Here is a 25,588-nt window from a genome sequence, read left to right as displayed (position 1 = left end):
TAGTAATGCAATTTTTTTTTAATATGCGTGTTCAAGTTTTGAACATATATTTTTTATACATTCCTTCTCCTCCTCCCCTCAAAAAAATCTGTATCTAGAATGGTGCACCCTGTCAGAGAATAACGTTAGAAAGTCTACCCGATGCCCCGGTGATTCCGGACGTACGTTAAAATCGGAGTCGAGATCGGGGGCCGCGATCAAACCTTGGCGGCGGGAGTGTGCGGCGAGGCGGGGTGACTAACGGAAATAGCTCCGTGTCGTGAGGTGGGGGCAGGGAGAGGGAGGGGTCGACCAGGCCGTCTGGCCCGGCCCCAGCTTGAAGAGAGGGTTGGAGCGCCTCGCCAGTGGGTGGCATAGTGTTCCTTCTGACAGCAGCAGTCTTGGTGGGGCCCTGCCCGTCGACACTGTTCTTCCCGCTGACCGGCCATGTCTCGCGCGCGGGCGAGGGTGGCGTCGGCGCGCGCGAGTTGCCCGCGCGACTGTCGCGGCTTCGCGTCCACGTAGCGCGTCGGGCCGCCTGGTCGTCGCTCGAGCATTTGTGGTGAGTTCCGCAACGTGTCTCGTCGCGCATCTAGGGCCCGTCTACAGCAGCCCGAGTCCTTATCCTAATGCGAACGACGTCACGTCGCACGGAAAACTGTCCTGTCTACAATTGCGATGTCCCATGTCCGAAACTACTGATTTCCAAAGTAGTCAACAGAACACAGTGAATATAAGATAACGCCAAAATAAATGTTTTTCGATTGTTTATTTTTTTTCCATGCATTGTAAATTAGTTTGCAGCCAAGATTTTAAATTTTAACTAACTTGTGAAGGTTATGGGAGTTCAGTAATATTTATTAATTCTGTGAGGAAAAAAGTAAATGCTAATAAATGAATTGTAAGAACTCTGCAAAAGTTATTTCGTGTGTTCGGCTTTTGAAAAGCGCTTGTCGCGAACGGACAGCCCTAAACTAAATTTCGTCTTGTTGGTGTTCTTGGTTTCCTACCACATCTTCCGTTATTTTCTTTCTTTTACCTTTTTGAAAGGGGAACAGGAAAATCAACAATCGCGTGTTCATAGATTGGGTCCAAAAATCCAATTTTACTTTTTTGTTTGTTTTGTATGTGCACGAAAATGGCCACCCCCTTCCTTCAGGAGATGGCACAGTGTGTGGAATGGTGGTTAGAGACCAAATCTGCCTCCCAGGTCCAGCGAAACTTACGGACGCATTACAAACGCACACCCCATCATGTCCGACAAACCAATCCGACAGTGGCACACGAGGTTCAAGGAAACCGGAAGTGTCATGGAGAGGGACGAGTTCTGAACGTCCGAGCACGAGGGAAGCACACGTGGAACGGGCGCAAAAGGCAACCGAATCCATCCGTCAAGCGTCTCGACAGTTGCAGCTACCAACGACCACGGTGCACAGGCTGCTACACAAGCGACTAAAGCTACACGCCTACACGTTGCAGCAGCTGCATGCGCTCAAACATGATGACAGGCCATAGAACAAAGATTTTGCAACTGAGATTCTGAATCGCGTAGACATGGACCCACTAGCACAGAGTGTCTCCTGACAGTGAGGAGGTGTGCGTAGTAACGCGTCCGGAAGTTTCGCAGGACCTGGGTGGCAGATTTGGTCTCTATCCATCATTCCACAAACTGCGACATCACCTGGGGGAGGAAGGGCACTTTCGTCTATGCCTCGCCTGCGCATACAAAAAAAAAAGAGAGATTTTCTGTAACTGTTAGCATAGAACCAAACTTTAGGCGTGTGAGAACATTATACCACAAATTGCACCTTTCTATCAAGCCATACTTCTGACTTATACGCGATCAAATTTGGCACGATCATTTTGGAAGATTCTGTATTTTTGATATGCCTGTTTTTGGGGGGCCTGTAGGGGGCTCGAGGTTCGAAGGACTGGTTTGGAATATCCCACAGATAAGCGAGGAGTCCACCTCTGGAAAAACTTTTAAAGCTATTTGAAGCTATCCGAGGAAACTTAAGTGCGTTTTCAAAACCATTAAACAATAATTTTAAAGTGTCACTAGATGCATGTTTAAAAGAAGACTAATCTCTATTTTTTCATATTTATTGGCTATAAATTGACCATGCATACGTATTTTAATTTGGTTACTGAGTTACATTGTTTTTTAAGGGGGTGAAAAGGAATCTTTAGAAGGGGGGGGGGCATATGGCCCTCCCTGCCCCTCCGTCACTACGTCATTTACTGGGAATATATAGTATTTCCATAAAAGTATGTCCCAGTTATAAACTTTAAGAGTATAAACTGTAAGCGTTGTAAAGTTTTGGTTCAATGTCTCAATTAAAGAGTAGGGTAGACAGGGGGAAATCGGGTCAATTTTTTGAAATTCCTAAATAAGTATAAAACCAATATTAATTTACCATAAAATAATCTACAGTAATATCAGTCATACATTTATGTACATATTTACATACAAATTTTAGCCAATCTTCCTTACGAATTGACGTTAAACTTGATAAAAGGAAAATGAAATGTTTTGACCCGATTTGGACAGAAGTTGGGTAAATCGGATCACAAGTGGGGCAAATCGGATCAACAGATTTTCTTTACTGTTTTGACAGACACATTCCGCATACAAACTGTTTACACTGAAAAGCATTGACACAGCGCTCATGGTACCACATTTTACAAGACTGGCACTGAATCCAGTCTCCAGCAGTGCAGCTTCTGATGTCTTTGTATGCAATTTTGCACATGTTGCAGAGAACATCTTCGTCATCATCCTGGCCTTCTTCCAAAAATTTCCAACTCGGATGTGTTTTTAGTTTTTGTTCGCTTCTTCGTCTTCAGAGGTTCAATTTAGCTTTGCTTTGAACTTAATTTAACACCTGCTTCTTGCTTTTAAATTTCCTGGATTCCAACAATGTGCGATTCTCTTTTGACAGTAGCCTTAGAGAAGCAACAGTTTTTCGTTCACCTATTCTCTTTGGTGTTAATTTTTCCGGTGTTGGTAACAGGCATCTCACTTCTTCTGTGGTGCTCCTTCCACTTACATCTTTGGCAGTGAACTCGTAATTATATATTTACATGGATAATATTTTCACTATTTTAACATGTACTAAACTTCAATATTATTATAAGTAGGGGAGACCGGGGCAAGTTGACGATGTTAAGCTTTGAAATGGCCTTTAACAGATAAATAAGCATATATGATATCTAATTTGGTACCAATACGAAGTACATACTAATTTCTACCTAAATATGTAAAAAGGTTGTATTACTTTGCGTAGTTCCGAAGTTATTGACAAGAAACCAATTAGTTAGCACATTCGTCATCTTGCCCCAGGAGTGGGGTAAGTTGACGAACCTATTGGGGTAAGATGACGAAACCAAAATATATATATTTATGGACAAAGTAAACAATTGTTTTATAGATATCCTACACTAAACAACGTGCAGGATGTAAAGAAGATATATTGTAACATATTTGAACGACTTTGATATAATTCCTTGAATTCATATTTGGAAAAGTTTTCGTGCCACCACTCAGAACATGTGGAACACTGAATCCAGTCTTCATTTGGAGGTTCCACGTAAACTTCTTCACATGCAGGGCAAGAAACGCTATTTAGGCTTTATGGTTTTGCTACAGAATGATCAGAGCTTTGTTTTTCAGTTTTCTTAGTTTTTCTTTCATTTTTCTTCTCTTCATTCTGCTTCTTCTATCTATCTCTTCGTCACTCCAACGCCTCCTTTCCGTTTTCCGCTTATAATGTGCCTAGGCATCTACAAAAAAATCAAACAAAATTGTTACGACTATTAACACAGGAACTATTTATAATATTTTATAATTTCATTATTATTTTTATTTTACTTAAATGTTCGTCATATCTGTACATCATTGGTTTAAATAACACATATAATACAAAATAATGCTCACACTGCCATTACCTATGGCAAGTTGACGATTGCAGGGGCAAGATGACGAATTCGTCATCTTGCCCCCGTCAACTTGCCCCAGCAGCCGTATTTTTGCTTTACCAAAATCACGAACAACATTAACAAATTTTCTTCAACAATCTATACACTAAAATACTCCCAAAAGTCAGCATTTCATTTTACATATATAAACATTTAAAACAAATGAACTCTTTTCTCGTAATAGCTTAACATACGTGCCTTCAATATTACAACAATGGCTCACGAAACAGACTGCCTCTCAAAACTGCCACATTCAAACTGACTGGAAAATTCCGCTGCACCTGCCTAGTAGGTGCAGATGGTGACACACAAGGTCACAGGTGCGCCAACCGTCTATCTGTGTTTCTGGATTAGTTACAAACGATTCGTCATCTTACCCCGTTCGCCAACTTACCCCGGTCTCCCCTACTTACAAATTTCAACTAAAGTTGAAGTCATGTGCCTTAAATTCATTTTTTCCACTTATTTAGAATAGGTCTTAACTTAAAAATTGAGAAAGAAGAATAAAGTGCTTCACAATATAGATCAAATATATGAAGCGACCCGATTTCCCCACTGTATGCAGTGACTCGTTTTACCCCAACGGCAGCGACCCGAGTTACCCCATTTCGCACTTTAAAAAAAAGAAAAATATTATAAATTCTGTCAAACATATAGAGCTTCAGTAATGCAGAAGAATGTTAATTGAGTACATATTTTCGTACTCCATTACTTAAACTACAATACTATTTCGAAATGTGAACGTAAAGGCTTATTTGAAACAAAATAAAACTTACATTGTTAAGAATTTTTCACTTCAGGACTACACAGGTTCGGGTTCATGTCGCACAGACTACCAGAATGTTGTTACAGACGATGTTTGCCTTGTAGTGGACGGTTGTATAGACAGATAACAGCATTCCTTGGTAGGTTCCGTAGACTCCAGTTCATTATTTCGCCACAAGACAGCATATCTTGTTACGATGACCCGGTTTACCCCGTGACCCGATTTCCCCCGGTCTACCCTAACTCAAACATTTATAGATGAGCGCAGGCGCGAGTACTGCTTTGTTGTTTGCTCGCTTGCAGTGCCACCTATACAAACTGGCGACTCCTGAGCGTAAAGCGTTTTGTGTTATGCAGTTTGCTAAGAGTGAATCTGTGATTTCAGTTTAACGTGAGTTTCGTTTAAAGTTGAATTGTGAATGCCCATGCGGCAAAAACAACCGCCGATGGTCGTGATGACAGAGCTCCTTTTTCGCTGGCCTCCATGTTCACCTGACTTACAACATCATGCGATTTATTCTTTGGGGCTTTATAAAAAAATCGTGTCTACCAAATGATTTGCCAGAGTTGAGACACAGAATTGACGAGGTTATTGCTTCCATTTCTCCAGACGTGTTAACCAAAGTGTTGGAAGAATTGGGCTTTAGGTTAGATGATGTGTGGCGTATAAATGTGCACATATTGAACATTTGTAAGAAAAACTAGGTTAGTTTACCTTCAATTTGATGTGTGATTTGTTGTAAATAGTCTAAATTAAACTGAAACTGGGACATTCTTTTATGGACACCCTGAATTACTGTTACTACTCGTGAATTGGAAGGAAAGCCGATTGAATGGTGTTTGGGAGGTTGGGTTCGAGTCCCAGGGCCAAGCAGTGGCGCGCGGCGGCTGTCACGCCCGCATTCGTGCGAGTTACGCCTCCTCCTGGATCGAAGGTGGCCTCGTTACCGAACACGACGCTAAGTGGTAAACGTGGCGGACGTTGCCTCGGGGTGCTCCCATCTCCTCTCCTCCTGCCCAAGCCTACCATACAACGCATTAACTCTGCCATTTTTCCATTCTTATCTCGTATTCCCCCCCTCCCCCCAGGGTCTGCAATGATCTCGATGTTTACGAGACGTCACGCCTATTAATTCATCCATTCAATCATCAATTCACTGACCACAAAGCGTGGAAGAAATCTGTCAACTTTCTTCTCCATGCCGAGAATATACCCATGAAAATCCACAATTTTTTTTATCATCCCTACGAACGGCTTTTGTACCAACTGAATCTTATACGGCGTGCTTTGGAAAACTTACCGCAAAGTTATAATTTCATTCGTAGTCAAAGTCATAGTAAAAGTCACAGACTTTTGAAATCGGTCATTATTTTTGATACACTATTGCATTTTTAAAGAATATAACCAGCCGAGTATTTAGTGGTAGTGCCCAAAACAATTTATTAGTGACTATTGTTTTTAATCATTATTAAATTATTTAAAGGACCCACGAATTTTTTTTCGTCCCCAAATAGTTATTGCGGTTTAATAAACGGGTACCGAGGATCCAGTGTTTATATTATGTACAAATTTTCGCATAAGTTGAAACCAGCAATGCTTTTACGGAAGAGGCCATGCTTCCTTAAGGCCCCCACACACGATCTGTCCAGATGCTCAGTTCGGACCGGAAGTCTGAACTGACATTTTGAACTGAACTGAAGCCTCCCCACCCACTATCAGTCTTTTGGTTGCTATTGCTGTTGAATGTATCCTTACAGCATATAATATAGAAGAAACTTTCGATGTTGCAATTGCAGTTCCACTTTTAGTTAGAAAAAGGAAGAAAAAAAATCTAAGCAACCAAAGAGTATAACAAATATGTATACCACGACACTCAGCTAATGGACTAATGGACTGATTTTTTGGACTGGCGAGACGCTGATCCCACACATGGCAGTTCGGACTGAGGGTTCTCGAGCCCACAGTCCGATTTGAAGGAAAGCCATCAGTTCGTGAGTCCATTAGTTCCGACTGATCAGTCTACCGTCCTTGCACACACACGGCAGTTCCGACTGTTCAGTTCCAACTGATAAGTCTGAACTGACAGTTCGGACAGTTCATGTGTGAGGGCCTTTAAACAGCATTGAAGTGTGTGTTCGTGCAAGTTACAAAATGATATTTGAAGATGATATACGTTATGATAAATCAAATTCAGCGTAACTGAACCCAATATAATTTACATTTTTTTTGACGTGACAACGTCTAATAAATCGATGAACGCCGGCTGCACGCACGAAAAAGTGTCCCGTAACGCACATTGTCCCACTACGGTGTGTCCCGTTATGCTCATTGTACGCTTGCGCCGCATCTCTCTTCCACTAGATTGGAACAACCATCGATTTGACTTTTCAATCATGTTTTCGTCGTTTGAATTATTAATATTATGTAATTTAACGATCGTCCACCGATTTTCAGCACAATCAGTACGGTTATTTAAAAGTACCTAATGTTGAATTTTCAAATACGTTTTTGTACGAACAATGGTGTTTTATAGTTACACATAATAATTAAAATTACACCCGGGATCTTTTGCACAATGTTTTAAATATATTTTAACACATTTAAATAAGTTTGGTGTATTTGGGACGCGTATTTGTTATAAAATCGTACTATAAAAACGAAATAATATTATTCCCCTACGGTGCTGTCATCTACGGTGACGGATGCGAACCGAACGAATCGCGCAAATCTATCCGCTTCCGCGGCAACCAGTCACTCGTTAATACATATTTTCCTTTGTTTATCGCGAGGGACGTTATTATTAATGAATTATAAATAAAATTTCGTGCCCGGGATCACAATTGCATATCATATTGAGCACTGGAAGACATAAAAACGTAAAATATTCTCGACAAATGTTAATAACGGCCCCAGCGCACCACGAGCGTCTGGGTTGGAGATTAAAGCCGAAATTCTTTCTTAAACTTACTAATACTTATATAATTAACTGCAAGGGCATTTTTATTAAATTCTACGTTTAATTTCACTACGAACAAACTTCGTCGTTAAATGTGTAATTCCGAAAAAGTGTAAAACATTCTCGACGATCTTGAAGTTAAATAGCAAACATGTATAAAATTTATACTTAAAATAATCTCTTCGTTAAAATAATAAACATATTTGAATTAATGAGTGCAAATAAAAGTAAATTTATCAATTAAATTGTAGATTTCATATCACTCCTTTGTATCCATACAAAATAGTGATAGTTCAATAAAAACGATTCAATTTTATTCATAAAAGTATGCAATCATTTCATCAATGTTTTTTATGACGTCACGTTAAACTATCGTCCGTAAACCGACTTTACAGACAACCAATTTTTTGCATACTTTGAACTAACAACGGGTACTGTAGCCTACACGGCATAGGACATATTATATACAAAATATATTTATACAAAATACAAGTTCTACATAAAATTAAAAAAATAATGAAGAGTAAATGAACAAAGTAAGTTTATATAAGATTTAAGTATAAAACTCGTGCAAAAACTCTTTCGAGCACGTGACAACGTGTTCATGAGAGCACGAAAAATGTTCATCCTACAAATATATATTAGTATTTTAGGTTTCTGATTTAATCATTTTGGTGGAGGGGGGGAACTAACCATACTGTTGTAAATTTTGTACTTATTCTCTCTCTTTAAAAAAAAAATCAATATGGGTATGAGAGATGCCGCATGGATCCATGGAAAGCTATCACCATTAGAAATTTCTTATCACTCCCATGCTTTTAGAATGGTAAACTTCCGAACAATGTCTTGCATTGTAGATGGTGAACTAGCCCCAGAGGGCGGGCATGCACGCATTACCTCACGAACACCGCGGGAAGCCGCCTTTATCTGCGCCATGTTGCAACTCCCGTAACACTGACGACGCGTAGTGTTTGCATGGTTGACACAGTTTAAAATGAATGGATATTTTTTGGAGGTGTCCAAGGGCGTAACAAGCTAAAAATTGAAAAGTGACGTATTAAACCTATTTTATGGTGCCATACAATATTCAAACACAAACATAATAAAAAAAAAAGTGGGCGAGTCTTTCAGTACTCGCCATAGATGTGTAACATCTAACCTCATCTAACCTCGGTAACGAGCAAATTCATGTGTTCTCATGGTTCAAATATACTTAAAACACAAAACTCGGACACGAAAATTAACGTACAATTATTTGAAATAATGCTAAGCGTGGTAAATATACGCAATTTGTGTTTTAAACTAATTTTATGGACGCGAATCACACGAAGTTTCCGTAACTGCTGCAAGAATTCGTTGCCAGAGCAGCTACGTCCAATATAGAATCATTCGATTTGAAGAACGAAATGTTAAATTAAATAATGAAACAGCTCCAATAAAAGCAAAAAAGTCTTGAATAACTACTAAACCCAGGAATTGGACCTGCCCATCTTTTTAAAATTCATTAAACAATTAATACCTATTATAATGTTTCCATTTCGATTCGTGAACTTTGGTTCACGCCATCCGCCACAGATGGCAGTACCGTGGTTACACATTTCAGTTCATTGCAACTTCCGTTCTATCCACGAAATTACTCCTACCGAATGCCGTATACCGGGAGCTAAGATGTTGCACAAAAAAAATTCTTCAAGGACAGCTTCCGCAATGTTTTGGGAGTGGCAACATGGCGCTGGTGAGGTAGACGGAAGGTCACAGCATGCCGTCTGCTGACGATTCCTGTCTCAATGATTCGGCCGATGTGACGCCGCTGATAGCCGGGATTGTTGTGTTGCAGGCGGTGGAACTGAGGCGAAGCAGTCGGGGTGATGGGAAGCGTCTCCCGCAGGGCTATCGGAGGCAGCATCCACAGAATAAGAGAGTTCGAGCTAGAGAAGGTGAGGCCACTCACTCGCTGTCTGTGAAGCGTAACTCATCTAGAGTTTTGACAGTTCTCTAGAGTGGTACCAGTGTTACCCCATTTCCTGTTCACTTTTCAAAACATCACTCATGATACGTTCTTTAGAATGGGGAAGATAGATTTTAAAAAAAGGGAGTGTGTACTTCAGATGCACACGTTAGGAGTCATACTTGTGTGGCATTACTAAAATATTAACCCGTACCATTTTAAAACACAAATTATAACACTAAGTATATGTTTGAATTTTGGCTTTTTGCTTAAACGACTGAAATTCTTCAGTAAATACTTCCTTCAAGCAAAACTCCTTGATTGAGCTGATTCAACATTTAAAATCTAACAGTAAAAATTTTATCACGAAATTATTTTATTTTTCATGCCGTCTCTACAGTATGTTGAACACTGCGCTATCTCTACATTTCAGTATTAACTAAGGGTTGACAAAATTGTAAGGTCAGGTATCTAATGTATACTTTTAAGCTGTTATTTCTTTTTATTACTATAAATAATAACATGAATTATTAAAGGATAGTGTTACTATTATAAAGTTTTATTTTTAGTGCCTATACGTGTGTATATTCTGCGATGTTCACGAAAGAAATATATACGGATGAATCACGCGGATCTGCCATCTTCTCGAGACTTGTTTTAGCAATCGCAGACTTACATTGTGAAGTACGCGTTTTTTAATATGTAACATCTCAGCTCTTGGTATACGGCATTTGGTAGGAGTAATTTCGTGAAATTTTCGCAAGACGAGGGAGTTAAATGTGCAAAAACCACAGTGCTGCCATCATTGGCGGATGGCACGAACCAATTTTCACGAAGCCAAAGGGAAACTTTATTGTATTAAATATTAATGAAATTGATCAAGATGGGCAATATTTTAATGAAATTCCTTGTTGAAAGTAAAGTTCATATACGGAGTTAAGTATTTTTTTCAAGTCTGTTTTAATTTTATAAGAGCCGTTTCATTATATAGCTACTTAAACCTTTCACTCTGCAAAAAGAATGATTTAAAGTTGAAGTAGATGTTCTGGCAGCGAATTCTAGCGGTGGCTGCGGGAACTACTTGTGATGCACGTCCAGAAATGCTATTTTCAAATAGAGCAAAAATTTTTAATTTAATTTTTATAAAATATTTTCTTAAAAAAAAAATGTTGAAACCAAGTTACATATACCTACTAAGAAGTAAAAATTGTATATAATTAGATGATGAATTTTGTTAAATATTAGCTAATAACGTGCGGCTTCGCTCGCAAATTTCTAAAAATATCTAAAATCATAAAAAAAAATGTTGCGTGATTAATTTCAAACATTTTTACGGAATAAATAGACGAAATAAATTGTCAGATGCATAAAATATTTATTTTATAGCATAACTCTTTAAGAATGATATTTTTTGAGCATTTATGCGTAAGCGCCTTTTTTTAAGTAAATATAACTATTTATTTTAAAACTTCTGTTTCAGAATGTTCGAAGATATATTTTACCATGATGAAATCCCCCTACTTTTTTAATTTCATGAGGTAGACAATTTTCAAAAAAAAACTTAAACTCGCACCTAAATTATTTTCACATAGTTTATGCCATCGTTTACACAGAAACTTTCATTTACTATGGTTAGAGATAATCTTAGAATTATTAATAATTTCACCTGATTACAAATACCTCCCATTATTTAAGGATATTTGATACACTCACATTTTATTTAAAATATAAAAATACAGATATATAAATTTATTATACAACATATTAGTTACCTCTTTGTTTACTTAACAGTTTTACTTAAACAAAATCCCAAAATATTATACCCCTCACCTCTTTTCCTACAGGGATGCCAATGTAAAATTTGAGAACTAAGTAAATATGGCCATATCTATCAACCAAACAAAAACCAAACTCAACCATTTTATTTTTTTTAACCGCAGGTGTGACCTCCCAAACATTATAAAAAAAAACTTATATTTATATTGAATTAAAATTAATCTTGCCAATAATCCTACTAATTTTATAAACGCGAGAGTTTGTAAGTATGGATGTTTGTTATTCTTTCACGTAAAAACTACTGAATGGATTTTAATGAAACTTTACAATAATATAGCTTATACATCAGAATAACACATATGCTACATATTAATATGAAATTCCATCCTTAAGGAGTGAAAAAGTTAAAATTTCATTTTATAACAGAAAAATCATAGGTCATAGACATACAAATAGTGAGAGAGTGTCATTTCTCTATGTCTACCGCACGATCATACACATAGTAAGGTCTGGCAAATTCATATCTTTCTCCTTGGTGAAATCAGCTCGCTTAGTGGAACTCGCAGCGGCTAGCAAAATAAAGGCGCTCATAACAGTTTTGTTCTTAACTTCGTCAATAGATAGAGTTGCCTTGAATTTTAAACGCACCATCGTTTGATGCGTTTGTCATGTCTTTAATTTTCGTTTGTTTGTGCCATATGCGTTCCTATACCATTTATCCGATTGCGATTAAATTTTGGTGATTTGTTATGCGGATGCCCGTGAAGGTTTCTGAGACGATGTAACTATTTTTCAATAGTTGGAGCACGAATCGTTTAAAAAAAAAATGTGTTTATTTCATATTATATAGCGGCTATGCAGGTTTTACCTGGGTCACATTAGCTAGCTTTTAAGCTAGGCGACCAATGGGGCGTCAGTCATGGCGCCAATCGCAGCCATGGCTGGCCAGTAAACCCCAATAGCACACGATGCACGCGCCCTTGTCCTGCATGGTTAAAAACCCGCATGGTAGAGTGTATAGGCTTCGGCCTGAGACACACTTAGGTCCTCCCCTAACCTGGACCCTCCCCTACACACTTAGAATTAACTTAGGCTAGGAAAAAAAAATCACTTTGTCTGTTTTTGTTGTCTAATTGCGCACGCATGAGACAATTTATTTAAATATAAAAGAGAGACAGAGATAGAGTGATATATATGTATACGGAGTGAGAATGAGAAAGACAGAGAGATAGAGCGAGGTATAGAGAATGAAATGGGTTGGATAAAGAGATATATAGATGTATAGTGCTATATAGAGATTTATATATAGATGAGATAGAGATAGTGGGAGGTATATATGTATATATGTTGATATAAAGAGATAAATAGAGATAGAGAGATACATATAAATATAGATGTAAATAGAGATAAATATATATTTAGAGATATGGATGGATGATTTGTATATGTGTAACTACTTTAAACATATTACAAAACAAAACTGAATGAGGCATTGCAATGCATGCTGAGCATTAGCTAGATAATGTAATAATTTCAATATTAGTAATCTCTTATTTTTCAGCTTTTTTCTATAGTGCTTTATAAAGTCTAGATTACATACATACCACCAATTTTTCGATATATACAGGTAAATAACTATACACTGGCAGAACAACGTCTGTCGGGATCTGAAAGTGATATAAATTATTTTGCACACTTGACATTCAAATTAAGAATACAATTATTACTAACAACATCTGATTTCGAAAAAGGTCCCTTTCACCCTGTTTTCAGCCCGGACAACGCCGGGTACTGCAGCTAGTGTTTTAATGTATTCCATTTCATGTTTTTTTTAAATTATATTAACCCTTGTTACAACATAAAAAGTGATTTTTCGGTATTTGTTGAATAAGAGAATTTAGGTTATGTTAGGTTAGGTTATGTTTATTAAATATTTTTTATTCTTAAATAAAGTTTAATTTGATCAGATTATATTCTATTTTAAAATGTTAAAACACTATTTTAAAAATTTCACCTTTTAAAAGTAGAACACGTTGTAAGAACGAGTTGGTAGATGTTGCATGTCTGTAAATAATGCCACATAACTTACATCCCACTTGATTAGCTTCAGAGATACGAATTTTACAATTAAAAAAATAAACTACCTTTTCACCACTTTAACGTTGAAAATAGAATAATGGCAAAGGTGTAACCCAATATTATTAAATCAAAATGTTTACCTAATTCTTGGGCAGTTTTTAAATTTCATCTTAATTTGTTTGGCTGTATGATTTACTACTGTAAAAAAAATCACGTGCCATCGTTTTCCTGCCTTTAGGGTCGAATATTGAAAAAATATTAAAGAACTCTAAATAATTATTTACGTTATGCATGCTAAGTTACTTACATTCATCTTTATTAGTTATTTAGCTATGAAAATGTTATGATAAAACATAACTTACTCTTTTTCCCACCCTTAAAAGACGAAACGCGAAATAACTGAAAAAAAATACAATTTGTGCTTGTTGTTCATTCATAATTTCTAACCCTTAGATCTAGTAAATTCAGAAATATGCATTTTTTTACTCCTGACTTTCCCTCTACAACCCTCGGGGGATGAATCTTGCAATTATGTTTATTATGTTTACCATTTATTTACAATGCTCAGCGATTTTATTCGGAGAGATGATTATTAATCAAAATATACTTACTTTTTTAAAATTTATTTACGGGTGGATTATCCCAAAATATAACAATTGTGTTTAGTAGTTGTATGTTTATTATTGGTACCATATATCACTTATTACGCTTTATTAAATTTGGAGATAAATGATAATTAATCTTACAAACTTACTTATGTACTACTTTTTCACACCTTATGGGTTGAATCTCGCAATATATAAAAATTTTAGTTAGTAGTTTTCGTATGTTTATTATAGTAGCCTATCTAATCGCATTTACTACGCTTAATTAAGTTATGAAATATAAATAACAATCATAAAAACATATTTAATTCTTTTTTGCACTTAAAGGGTTGGATTTTTTCAAAATGCAAAAATTATGGTTGGTAGTATTCGTGTGTTTAGTATTGGTACCCATTATCATTTATTCCATTTAATTATATTCGGAGATAAAATTAGTAACCTTTAAAATATATTTACCCCATTTTCACGTCTTAATGGTTGAATTTCAAAAATACATAAAATTGTGAGTGTAAATTTTTGTATGGTAATTATTGTTACTCAAAATAATTCATTACGCCCAATTAAATTCGGAGATATAATTAATTAATTAATTTAAAAACATACTTACCCTTTTTAACCTCTTAGGGGTTGAAGTTCGCAAAAAATAAAAATTGTGATGGGTTCTTTTTAAATGTTAATTTTTGGTAACCAATATTTTTTCTTAAGATTGATTTGTTTCAGCGATATAATTAACCATCGTAAAACCATATTTACCCTTTTTTCACCCCCTTGGGGGTTGAATTCTATATTTAAATATAGCTTTATTTCTAAGATAGACAAAGAGCTTTCCATTAAAAAAAACTTCATCAAAACCCGTACAGTAGTTTTCGATTAATGCTTGAACAAACAGACAAAACGACAAAAATTAAACAAAAAAACTATCATTTTGAGATCTCAATAATGTAAATAGCCATTTGCAATAGTTTTTTTTCATTGTTTCGTCCAATGTTCAGACTTTTTTCCTCGAACAAATATCATAAATGAATGTGTTTCCAATAATTTTATTTCAAATATTTCATTTACGAAAACGCTTTTTCATACACATACGAATAAAACTTTTGTTTTCTATTGCACATATCTGGCAACAGAGAGTGCGGAAACAAGGTCAGCGCTAATACATTGGTAAGAGAGAGTAAATGCCCATTAACATGTAGACTGCAATCTAAGGGCGAGACAGGGTGTAGTCGCCTCAGAGAACACGCGGGAGAGCGACGCAACGCGCGCTGTTCACATGAGTGCGGCGCTACGCATCGCCACCGAAGGCGGTGTGTCTTTGAACATATACTGTGGAGGCTGGTAACCACCAAAATAGCGTCCGTCATCAGCCCCTTCATTTATTTCACTTCGTCACGAATCGACTTGTACAACGCGGTGAAATGGGTGTAATTTAATTCCTCATCTTACAGTGTTCCGTTTTGGCACCCGGCCAACGGCACATAAATTTAGGCGGAGAGTTTATTTGGACGGAAGTGTGCGTGTGGCCACTGGGTAAACATCGGTCGCAAAGAAACACAGGAGCGCAAAAAAAAGTTATTGCGAGACGCTCGTACCGAAGCGATTCACTACTCAGGCCTACAGTCTCTACGAACGAACGAACGAGTGAATTAATTACAGATTTGACGGGAGAGAGCAATTAAAAGATAACCATATTTGTTTTCGACACTTAAACGTCGTGGAAATTTTTTTATCGTTTAATTTGTAAAATTGGCTTTCATTAAGACAAAGATCACAAATTAAAAGATTTACAAAGCCCATAACATTGACAGTATAAGTACATACAGTTATACGTAGTCATTCCCGACAATTAAATCAAACTGACTTCACATGAAAAAATTTTGTATTACGAAGACAAAGTTTAAAAATTAAATTGTGGAAACAATGTTATGGACTAAAAACTATTGAAACTAAGAAGGCGTATCCTGATTCATATCTCTCCTTTTAAGTGGGTTTAGGCCCCGTCATTTTGGATATTTTTAATTTTTTTTATATAATTCTAATTTTGGACTGTTTGTCCCAAGTTTTAAGGTGTCAAGGCATAAAGCATATCTCCCAGACCTTCTATACCTTGTTACAACCACATATTTACATACAGTCTCTAGTCTGTAAACGCCGCATTTGAAAAAACTTATTATTTCACATGGGTGACTACCACTATCATAATAATCACACCAGACACAAGTTTTAATTTCAACAAGTAGCCAAACCTAAATCCTATGCCATGACAAATAAAACCAAAAAAAAATCTCTAAGCTTAATTTCAAGTTGTATCAAATTATTTGAAGTTGCAAGATGGCGAGGCCTAATTTGCCGTAACGTATCTTCAGCATCGAGATGAGTATACACGGTGAAGTTAGATGCGACTGGAGTATTGACAGTGACGGAATGGTTTGGGGGAGGGATGGTAAAGACAGGAGCACCCCGAGATAACCCACCGGGTCATGGCAATGTTGCTACGTTTACTCATTTTAAAAAAATCAGGTACCCAACAGGGAAGCGAATCCGGACTGCCTTGCCTTTGGGAGTATCGGAGGCGAGTGATCATACAGCTTAACCACCGTGAACCTCACGTAAGATGGAGTTTGGAAAGTTTTGAAAACGATCATGTCACAAAAACAAAATCTCCAAGATTCACTATCGCTAGATAATGACCGAATCATGTGTTTGCAGTGATATCGTGGGGAGCTCGATGGGTGAACAGAATCTTGTGAACAGATATTATGGACAAAACAACGACGAAAGTATGGATGAACACATTCAAACTTTAAATATCAAACAGCACAAGAATTCCGTGAAAGGAATTTAGTCATGAAAAAATTAACAGCACAGGCGAAGACAGTGGATTAATAACGACGAGACAGTTTCAACAAGAACAGTAAATGCAGAAAACATACCTGGACAACGCAGCAAACATACGAACACAATGATGAAAATAAACTGGTATTATGGACAACACAACTACGACAGCACTGACGAACACAGTAGGTTTCTTACGACTAAACATAACACCTATTTATTTTTATCGTTGGGTCCATATGTTCGACATCAGCTGATTAGGGCTTGTTCTCTATGGGTTTATGTTTTCATTTGCATACTTGAATTTTTTTCCATGACAAACAGTACAAAACTGCAATGGCGTATGTTCAAAAAATTGTATTAAATCAAAATTCCCCATTGCATGAATCATTTAGAATGAACGAATACAATCATTCATAGAGGCCAACAATTGCACACGTCTGTACTGCTCTAGCAGACCAAGGCGAGTGAAGTTTTCGGAGTCGCAAGAACATAGCTGTGTACTTCTATTCGGACACGGCCTGAAAGGCGGAATTCGCTGGAAGCGATATGCTGCGCCTCTGTCCCGTGCGAAGCGGCCGGCGAGACGAGAACAGCGCTAACGTCAGTGGCTCGCGCACCCCGGACTTCCCCGTACGTCGCGTCGGCGTGGTCGTTAACGTAGCCGCCTCCAGCTGGCGTGCTGCCAACACGTCTGCTTGCCGCGAGCGGGGCGCAGACTGCTGGCTGCTCGACTGCGAACACACTCGTCGCCGACGTAATCACCCCGCGCAGTACTGCGCTAGTGGCGTTAGTAGTCGTGTCTGCTCGTACCGTCAGCTCTTGAGTTCGACGCCCCTCTGGCAGACACCGCGCGAGGCGCGCTTGTTGTTCAGCAGTTCCGCTCCTGTTGTAGGAGGTCACGTGTGCAGAAGTAACGGGACAGTGCGAACTAAGGACGAGACCGTGGTGATGCTTCCGCGAGACCGCGAGTAGAAGTATGGTAGTTGCACCGAGAAGTGCGTAAGACGTACTTCATGGGAGAGCTGTATATATTGATGAGTAGAGCGGGTTGTGTATCCAATAGTTGGGATGTACTGCTCTCGGGTCGCGCACGCTGGTGGTCTTTGGTTCGAAGCTACAGCATCCCGTACACTAATATGTAAAGTGAAGATCCTTGCAAAGACAATAAATTGAGTTTTTAATGAACAAATCGAGTATATTGTAATACTTAAAACTTCCCGGACTAAGGCAATACCTAACCTGTAAGAGCGAAGGTACAGAATCCCACCCAACCCGATCCTGATCTTCCTCCTATCCACACATCCTTCCTAGAATCCTGATCGAAAAATTACAATTGGTATCAGAAATGCTTCGGACATTTACATTTAGTGCCAGAAAAGCTCGGAACCGTTAAGTTATTAACTTTTCCGTCGTAGTATTGTAAGTTTTGTGTTAGAAATAATATTTTAGTATCGTTGGTTCCAATATTTATTCACTACAATAAACATCACTGTGTATCGAAGTATAATATTGCAGAGCCAACTCGCCACTCTCTTTGTCCTAGTGAGTATCGTTAAAGACTTTGTTTTGAATCGCCGGTTAAAACCCTAAACACGTTTTAAGGCTTGGTAGTCAAGGACGGACAGGTAGGGGCCATATCCCCTATAAAACTTTTTATTTTCAATAACAATGCAACTCATTAATCAGGTTAAAATTACTGATGTATGGTTTAATTCATAGCCAATGAGTAGCGTTCTATTTAATACTACATTAAGTTACATTTATATTCATGATTTTATGATTTTAGAAAAACATCTAAGATACCTCAGATAGCTTAAAAGTGTGTTTTAAAGTACAGTATTTAAAAAAAATTCAGAAGAGGACCCCCGCTTAACTTAGGGTATTCCAAACCTCCCCTTCTAACACTCCACCCCCTCCAAGACCTCTGAAAACAGGCGTATCAAAAATATATCCTTATAGCTTCCTTCGGTGCACCTCTTCCACAGATCTCGTCTACGCTCATGGCTTGTTCTCGCATGCCATGTTGGTTATTTAATTTTCTTGTCATTATTCATATCTGAGTATTTTACCTGTAAATTTATCACTATGGCTGTCCTTGCATTTTGTGTTCCGTCTCAGATTTCGTGAACAGATAATTACTTAATATTCTAGAATGCGGAAAAAAGTCACACAAGTGTAAATAACTATGAACACTTGTGAGACCTTATATACATTGAAAATTTCGTTCAGTAAATATCTTATGAGAAAATTTGTGACTCGACAACAAATGCACGAAAACTATCGTGATACATTTACAGGAAAATACTTAAATTAATAGAAATGTTAATAAAGGTCAATAAAGGTTTCCTGGAAATAAATTTTAATTGCAAATAGTTTTCGGTGGTTATCACACATGTCATTTTAGAATTTTAAGTTCAAGGGTGAATATTTCTTTTAGAAATTGAGCTGTAAGTGGCATTAAAACTCACCCGAAATATTTATGGTCAGTTTTCACACATCCAGTGTGTATTAATGTTATTTTATATAATATTTTTATATAATATTTTATGTATTTTTATATCGTTTAGATATGTTTTATCCTACTAATATTATAAACGTGAAAGATTGTAAGTATGGATGGATGGATGTTTGTTACTCTGTTACGTAAAAACTACTGCATGGATTTGAATGAAATTTGGCCTACAGCTAGCTTATAACCTGGATTAACACATAGACCCCATATTAATATGAAATTCCATTCCTAAGGGAGTGAAAAAGTGATAATTGAATTTTATAACACAAAAAATCATAGATCATAGACATACAAATAGTAAGTGAGTGTCATTTCTCTATGTCTGACACACGATCATTCACATAGTAAGGTCTGGCAAATTCATATTTTTCTCTTTGGTGAGACCAGTCCGCTTAGTGGAGCTCGCAGCGGCTAGCAAAATAAAGGCGCTAATAACAGTTTTGTTCTTAACTTCGTCAATAGATAGAGTTGCCTTGAATTTTAAACGCACAATATTTTGATGCGTTTGTCATATCTTTAATTTTCGTTTGTTTGTGCCGTATGCGTTTCTATACCATTCATCCGATTGCGATGAAATTTTGGTGATTGGTTATACGCATGCCCATGAAGGTTACTGAGACAGTATAACTATTTTTCAATAGTTGGAGCACGAATCGTGTCAAAAAATGTGTTTATTTCATTTTATATAGCGGCACTTCGTCTGTTTTTGTTGTATAAGTGCGCACGCATGACACAATTTATTTAAATATAAAAGAGAGACAGATATATAGTGATATATATACATAGAGTGAGATAGAGACGGATAGATAAGTTGAGATAGAGCGAGGTAAGAGAATGAAATGGGTTAGATAAAGAGATATACCTATAGATGTATAGAGCTATATAGAGACTTATATATAGAAGATATAGAGATATTGGGAAGTATATATGTAGATATAAAGAGATAAATAGAGATAGAGAGATACATAGATGTATATAGATGTAGATAGAGATAAATATATATAGAGAGATGGATAGATGATTTTTATATGTGGAATTACTTCAAATATATTACAAAACAAAACTGAATGAGGCATTGCAATGCAGACCGAGCATTAGCTAGATAATGGAATATTTTCAATATTAGTAATCTCTTATTTTTCAGCTTTTTTCTATATTGCTTTATAAAGTCTAAATTACACACAGACCAGGTAAATAACTTTAAACGGGCAAAACAACGTCTGTCGGGATCTGAAAGTGATATAAATTAATTTTCACACTTGACATTCAAATTAAGAAGACAATTACTAACTACACCCTGTGTTCAGCACGGGCAACGCCGGGTATTGCAGCTAGTATATAATATATGTGTGATATTAACTCGCCAAAATGTTGGTTCATATTATAAATTTAACTAAAACTTGGTTTGGGCACATTATGCTGAGCGAGCCCTGAACCTTGACTAGGTACAGAGGTTTTTTTTTTAACATGGTGGGCATTATTTCACAGCTACAAATAAAACACAGAAAACAAATAAAACCTCGCGCGAAACTTCTTGCGAGCGACGAAGCTGGTTTTTGTTCGCGTGGCGGGATCGACAGCCGCTGGGCTTGTGACGTCATTGCCAAGGGTGCAGTTTATTTATTTTTCAATTTTATTTAGGCCGACGAGTCGTTAGCAAACTCGCCCAAATGTAACCGTCATCCAAATTCAATAAGTTTCAGCTTCAGCCAATCTTTATCACTATCTCACCCCGACTTATCTTGTAGCAATTATCATTTTTACTGGTGCTGGAATCACATAAATGTGACGGGCGTGACAGAAAAATATATCTCGTTATTGTAAACATGTGACATAAAAATAAAAAAGTTGAGTTTTTTCAATTCACGTGTTTTAGATATAAATAAATTCAAACATTAATACGGAAAAATGACTTGCGTGAACAGATTTCAGAGATTTCACACATAAAGTTAGTAAACAAAACCTTTAAAAAATGCATGAATAATAATAATAATAATAATAATAATAATAGTATTACCAATTCACCTGTTCAACCATCTTGGGAAAACAAAATTCATACGACAAAAGATATACACGAACAGGTTTATTTCAAAATTCATGTAAAACGCGATTTTGTGCTCTCAATGCACGCTAGGGTTGAAGTATAAATTGGCCTTCAACGCTTATCAAAGTGATAGTCATTTATAAACTGCCAACAACAGCTGTATTATTAGTAGTATAGGAATGGGGCTCCGGAAACAGGCTTCAGGCTGAGGAGCGAGGAGCTGGCCGAGCTCTGACGTCACGTCCATCTCTGACGTCACGGCGGCCATCTTGGATGAGTGTAACAGGACACAGCGTAACGGGACATAACGTAACGGGACAAGTAGATCATGACGGCCATTTTGGATCCGCCATCTTGGATCCGCCATCTTGGATCCGCCATTTTGGATGACGTCATTGTGTTCTCGAAAATTCCGGCATTGTGTTTTCCGCCATTTTGAATGATGACGTCACCGTTGCAATTTCCGTTACGGTCGCCATCTTTAACTTTTTTATTTATTATCCGATTTTAATGAAATTTTTTTAAAAATTATAAAAAAATCCAATAATAAAATTTTAATAAAAAATATTTAAAAAACAAACATTTACGACACGGAGTTCGGAGTCCTCGGTTCGAACCCGACGAGTGCAAAAAAAAAAAATGACGACCGATCCTTCCTCAATGGTGACTGCAGACAGACTGACTCCCACCAATTTTTTTCAAAGCATATATATCGTCACCTAGTATGACGTCATGTCCGCCATCTTGAAAATCCATAATTTTAATGCTAGAGATTCGGGAAAAATTTAAAAATCATTAAAAAAATTAACTAATCGAAGTAAACAATAAAAAAATCCTTATAACCACCGTTGCACTTTTCGTAACGGCCACCATCATTTAATCAAGAAACTGGAGGTCACCATCTTGTTTTCATCCGCTAGAGTGTGCTGATACCATGTTAGTATACTTAACCGGTCACCACACCTTTAACCTTGACCTTGAAATTTGACCTTGACCTTGAAATTTGACCTTGACCGTGAACATTGACCTTGTCCTTGATTTTTACCTTGACCTTTGACCTTGTCCTTGAAATTTGACCTTGACCTTGAAATTTGACCTTGACCTGGATATTTGACTTTGACCCTGAAATTTGACTTTGTCCTTGTCGACCATCATGGATTCGACATTTTATGTTCAGTACATGCTACCAGGAGCTACCACCTGCTGGAGTACGCCATCTTGTGTGTGTGTACTTGTATTATAGAGTACATTTCCATCTGGATAATTTTATTCTAACACACTACAGTGCAGTAATCATTTATTACTGTGACACACGCCATCTTTAAATTCGGCCGCCATCTTGAAATCATGTAATAATGTAGCTAGAAAAGCGGGAAAAAATCCAAAATTCATTAAATAAATTAGTAATCCATTTAATGATTGATTGGATCGACTAAGGTCCTTGGTTCGATCCCTGGTCGATACAAAACAACTTTAATTTAAAAAAATACTAAAAAAGTGTTAAGTTTGAGAAAATAAAAACACCACAAGTTCTTTTAAAAAATATTTATTACATAAATTCAATACACAACTACAAGTACAAAAAAATACACAGACAAATTACCAAAACCTTTTGGATTCCTCGATTCAAACAGTCTTCTTATTGTACGGACTAAGCCTTTTACATGACTTTAAATGTCTATCCGATCCGTTCATCACCACAACCAGAGACGGACTGAAGTTCATAGCACTTATATATAGTCTTATTAGCCGGTACAACACATGAGTCAAATCAATAACCATGTTCATTATACGTCTCGGAGCATTTTTTATAATGACGATGTAAACTATCGAGACGCGAAATTAGTTTATTGCACTTATTGCACTGAAATTTTATTCTTTGAACATTATTAGAACAACCGCTTCTTTCATGTCTGCGAGCATTTGAGGTGATAGTAAATGATGCACCACAGTATTTGCACTGATGCGAAGTACGCTCTTCATTAATTGAAGTATTCAATGCTGATGAAACTTCAGCTGATGGTGGAACAGCACATATCGAAGTCTCCTCCAGTGTTATCAGAGGCGTTGCCAACGGGATCTTCTCCAACATCGTCGGCGCCGAGGTCATGATTCCCGTAGTCGCTGGTACATCCTCCATCGAGTACGACGTTAAAGTCGGTAAAGATGCCATCGAAGTCTCAAGAACAGGCAATTACGCGACTTATGCACCAGAAGAAACAAACTAGGTGATCCGTACACCGTCGACGACAGTAACAAACTGAGCGTCCTGCTGTCTAGGACTCGTTTATATACATTAACCGGTTTGAATAATACGCTAGTCAAATAAAGAACAATTTACTAAAATACTAGAGTCAAAACAACATTAAAAAAATAGAAGCACCATCAAAAAAAAAGGAAGCATATTTGGAAGCACCTTAAAAAAAGGAAAAACAATAGGAAGCACCGACTACGAAAAAACAGCACATTTGGAAGCACCGACAACAAAAAGGCAGCACATTTGGAAGCACCGACTACGAAAAGGCAGCACATTTGGCAGCACCGACAACGAAAAGGCAGCACATTTGGAAGCACCGACTACGAAAAGGCAGCACATTTGGAAGCACCGACAACGAAAAGGCAGCACATTTGGAAGCACCGACAACGAAAAGGCAGCACATTTGGAAGCACCGACAACGAAAAGACAGCACATTTGGAAGCACCGACAACGAAAAGGCAGCACATTTGGAAGCACCGACAACGAAAAGGCAGCACATTTGGAAGCACCGACAACGAAAGGCAGCACATTTGGAAGCACCATCATCGAAAAGGCAGCACATTTGGAAGCTCCATCAACAAAAAAGGCAAAAAGGAAGCACAAGTTACGAGATCTAAGTCTTAGTTAGAAATAAGAATACAAGAAATAAAAACATTAAATTCGTATAATTTAAATTATTTATTTTATTGCTTTACATTATACAAATGCAAGTAAAACAAGCCATTATTGTATGTAGCCAGCATTCCTCAGTTCCTTGAGTATGAAGGATATTTCTTTGATGCACGAATAGTTTCCTGCACAAAGCGAACCATGTAGAAGTCTTAGCCGGTCAACCAATATGTTTGGATCTTTCCACGATGTGTAATCAATCTCTTCTACCACCATCTTCCTTGCACCTTTATAAATATTATGATCTCTGGTGTCTTCCGTTTTACCACCAACCTCAGGGTAACTTTCATGTTTGAGACGGTGATCATCACAAGCTTGATCAGATTTATTTAATATATCACGTCGTTTCCACCGTTTCGGTCTCAGGACACCGCCACATTCTTCGATCTTGGCAGCTTTAGGTGCTTCATCATAGTCTATGTCTTTGTCAACAGCCTCAGAGTCACTGTAACAATCACCGTAGAAGGAATCGTCTTCACCCAATTTACCGTAATAATTCGATGTTGATGATGTTGAAGTGTCTTCATCGTCTTCATGCTTCCTTTTTAGGAGTCCATCATTTTTACAAAGTAGGAAAGATCTACTTGAATTCGGCTGGAATATATTCTCACTTTTCACGTTAAGGATTCTTCCATTGTCTTCATTCTTCCGTAAATCATCAACCTCCTTCAATTTAAGTTCTTTGTCAAGATCGGAAGAGCCAAGAAAATTATTGTCGTAATGCAGATCACTCTTCCTTAGGCTAGTAGATTCATCGTTGTCCTCTAGCTTGTACGCAGGCTTGGCGCTACAAGTTCTGCCATGTCTTTTTAAGCTCTCTCTCCGCGTAAACGACTTGCTACATCGAACACAACTTATCATATTGCGCAGTGGATTTTTAACACAGTCATTCTTCTCGTGTTGTCTTTTATTCTTTCTCAAGATAAACTCTTTACTGCAAAACTTACACCTATGTTCTTTCGATACAGCGTCAGATCCCAAATCAGAATTCATATTAGTTACTGAGACTAATGCCAGATACCAATTGAGTGTTTTAAATTAGATCCAATACTTAAATAGAAATTTTTTCATATTTCATCAGCGAGAATTAATATATCTCATGCAAAAGTACTTTATGCATGTAGTTCTGCTTTTCAACAACAGATGTCGCCACATGTTGCTTGCAGGTAAATAATATTTAGTTC

General features: G+C 37.3%; 1 protein-coding gene across 1 annotated transcript in view; it reads left to right on the top strand.

The window, feature by feature from the left end:
• Positions 1-322: 322 nt before the first annotated feature.
• Positions 323-25,588, top strand: part of LOC134546136 (serine/threonine-protein kinase meng-po) — an 84,320-nt gene continuing 59,054 nt past the window's right edge. The window contains exons 1-2 of the mRNA XM_063388688.1: positions 323-541; positions 9,517-9,616. Of these exons, the coding sequence (XP_063244758.1) occupies positions 9,548-9,616 (69 nt within the window). The 5' untranslated portion in view covers positions 323-541; positions 9,517-9,547. The remainder of the gene's footprint in view (positions 542-9,516; positions 9,617-25,588) is intronic.

Source organism: Bacillus rossius, chromosome 1 (genome assembly GCF_032445375.1).
Source record: "Bacillus rossius redtenbacheri isolate Brsri chromosome 1, Brsri_v3, whole genome shotgun sequence".
Lineage (NCBI taxonomy): Eukaryota > Metazoa > Arthropoda > Insecta > Phasmatodea > Bacillidae > Bacillus > Bacillus rossius.
Note: the sequence above shows the minus strand (reverse complement) of the source record. Positions and strands in the feature narration are given on the sequence as shown.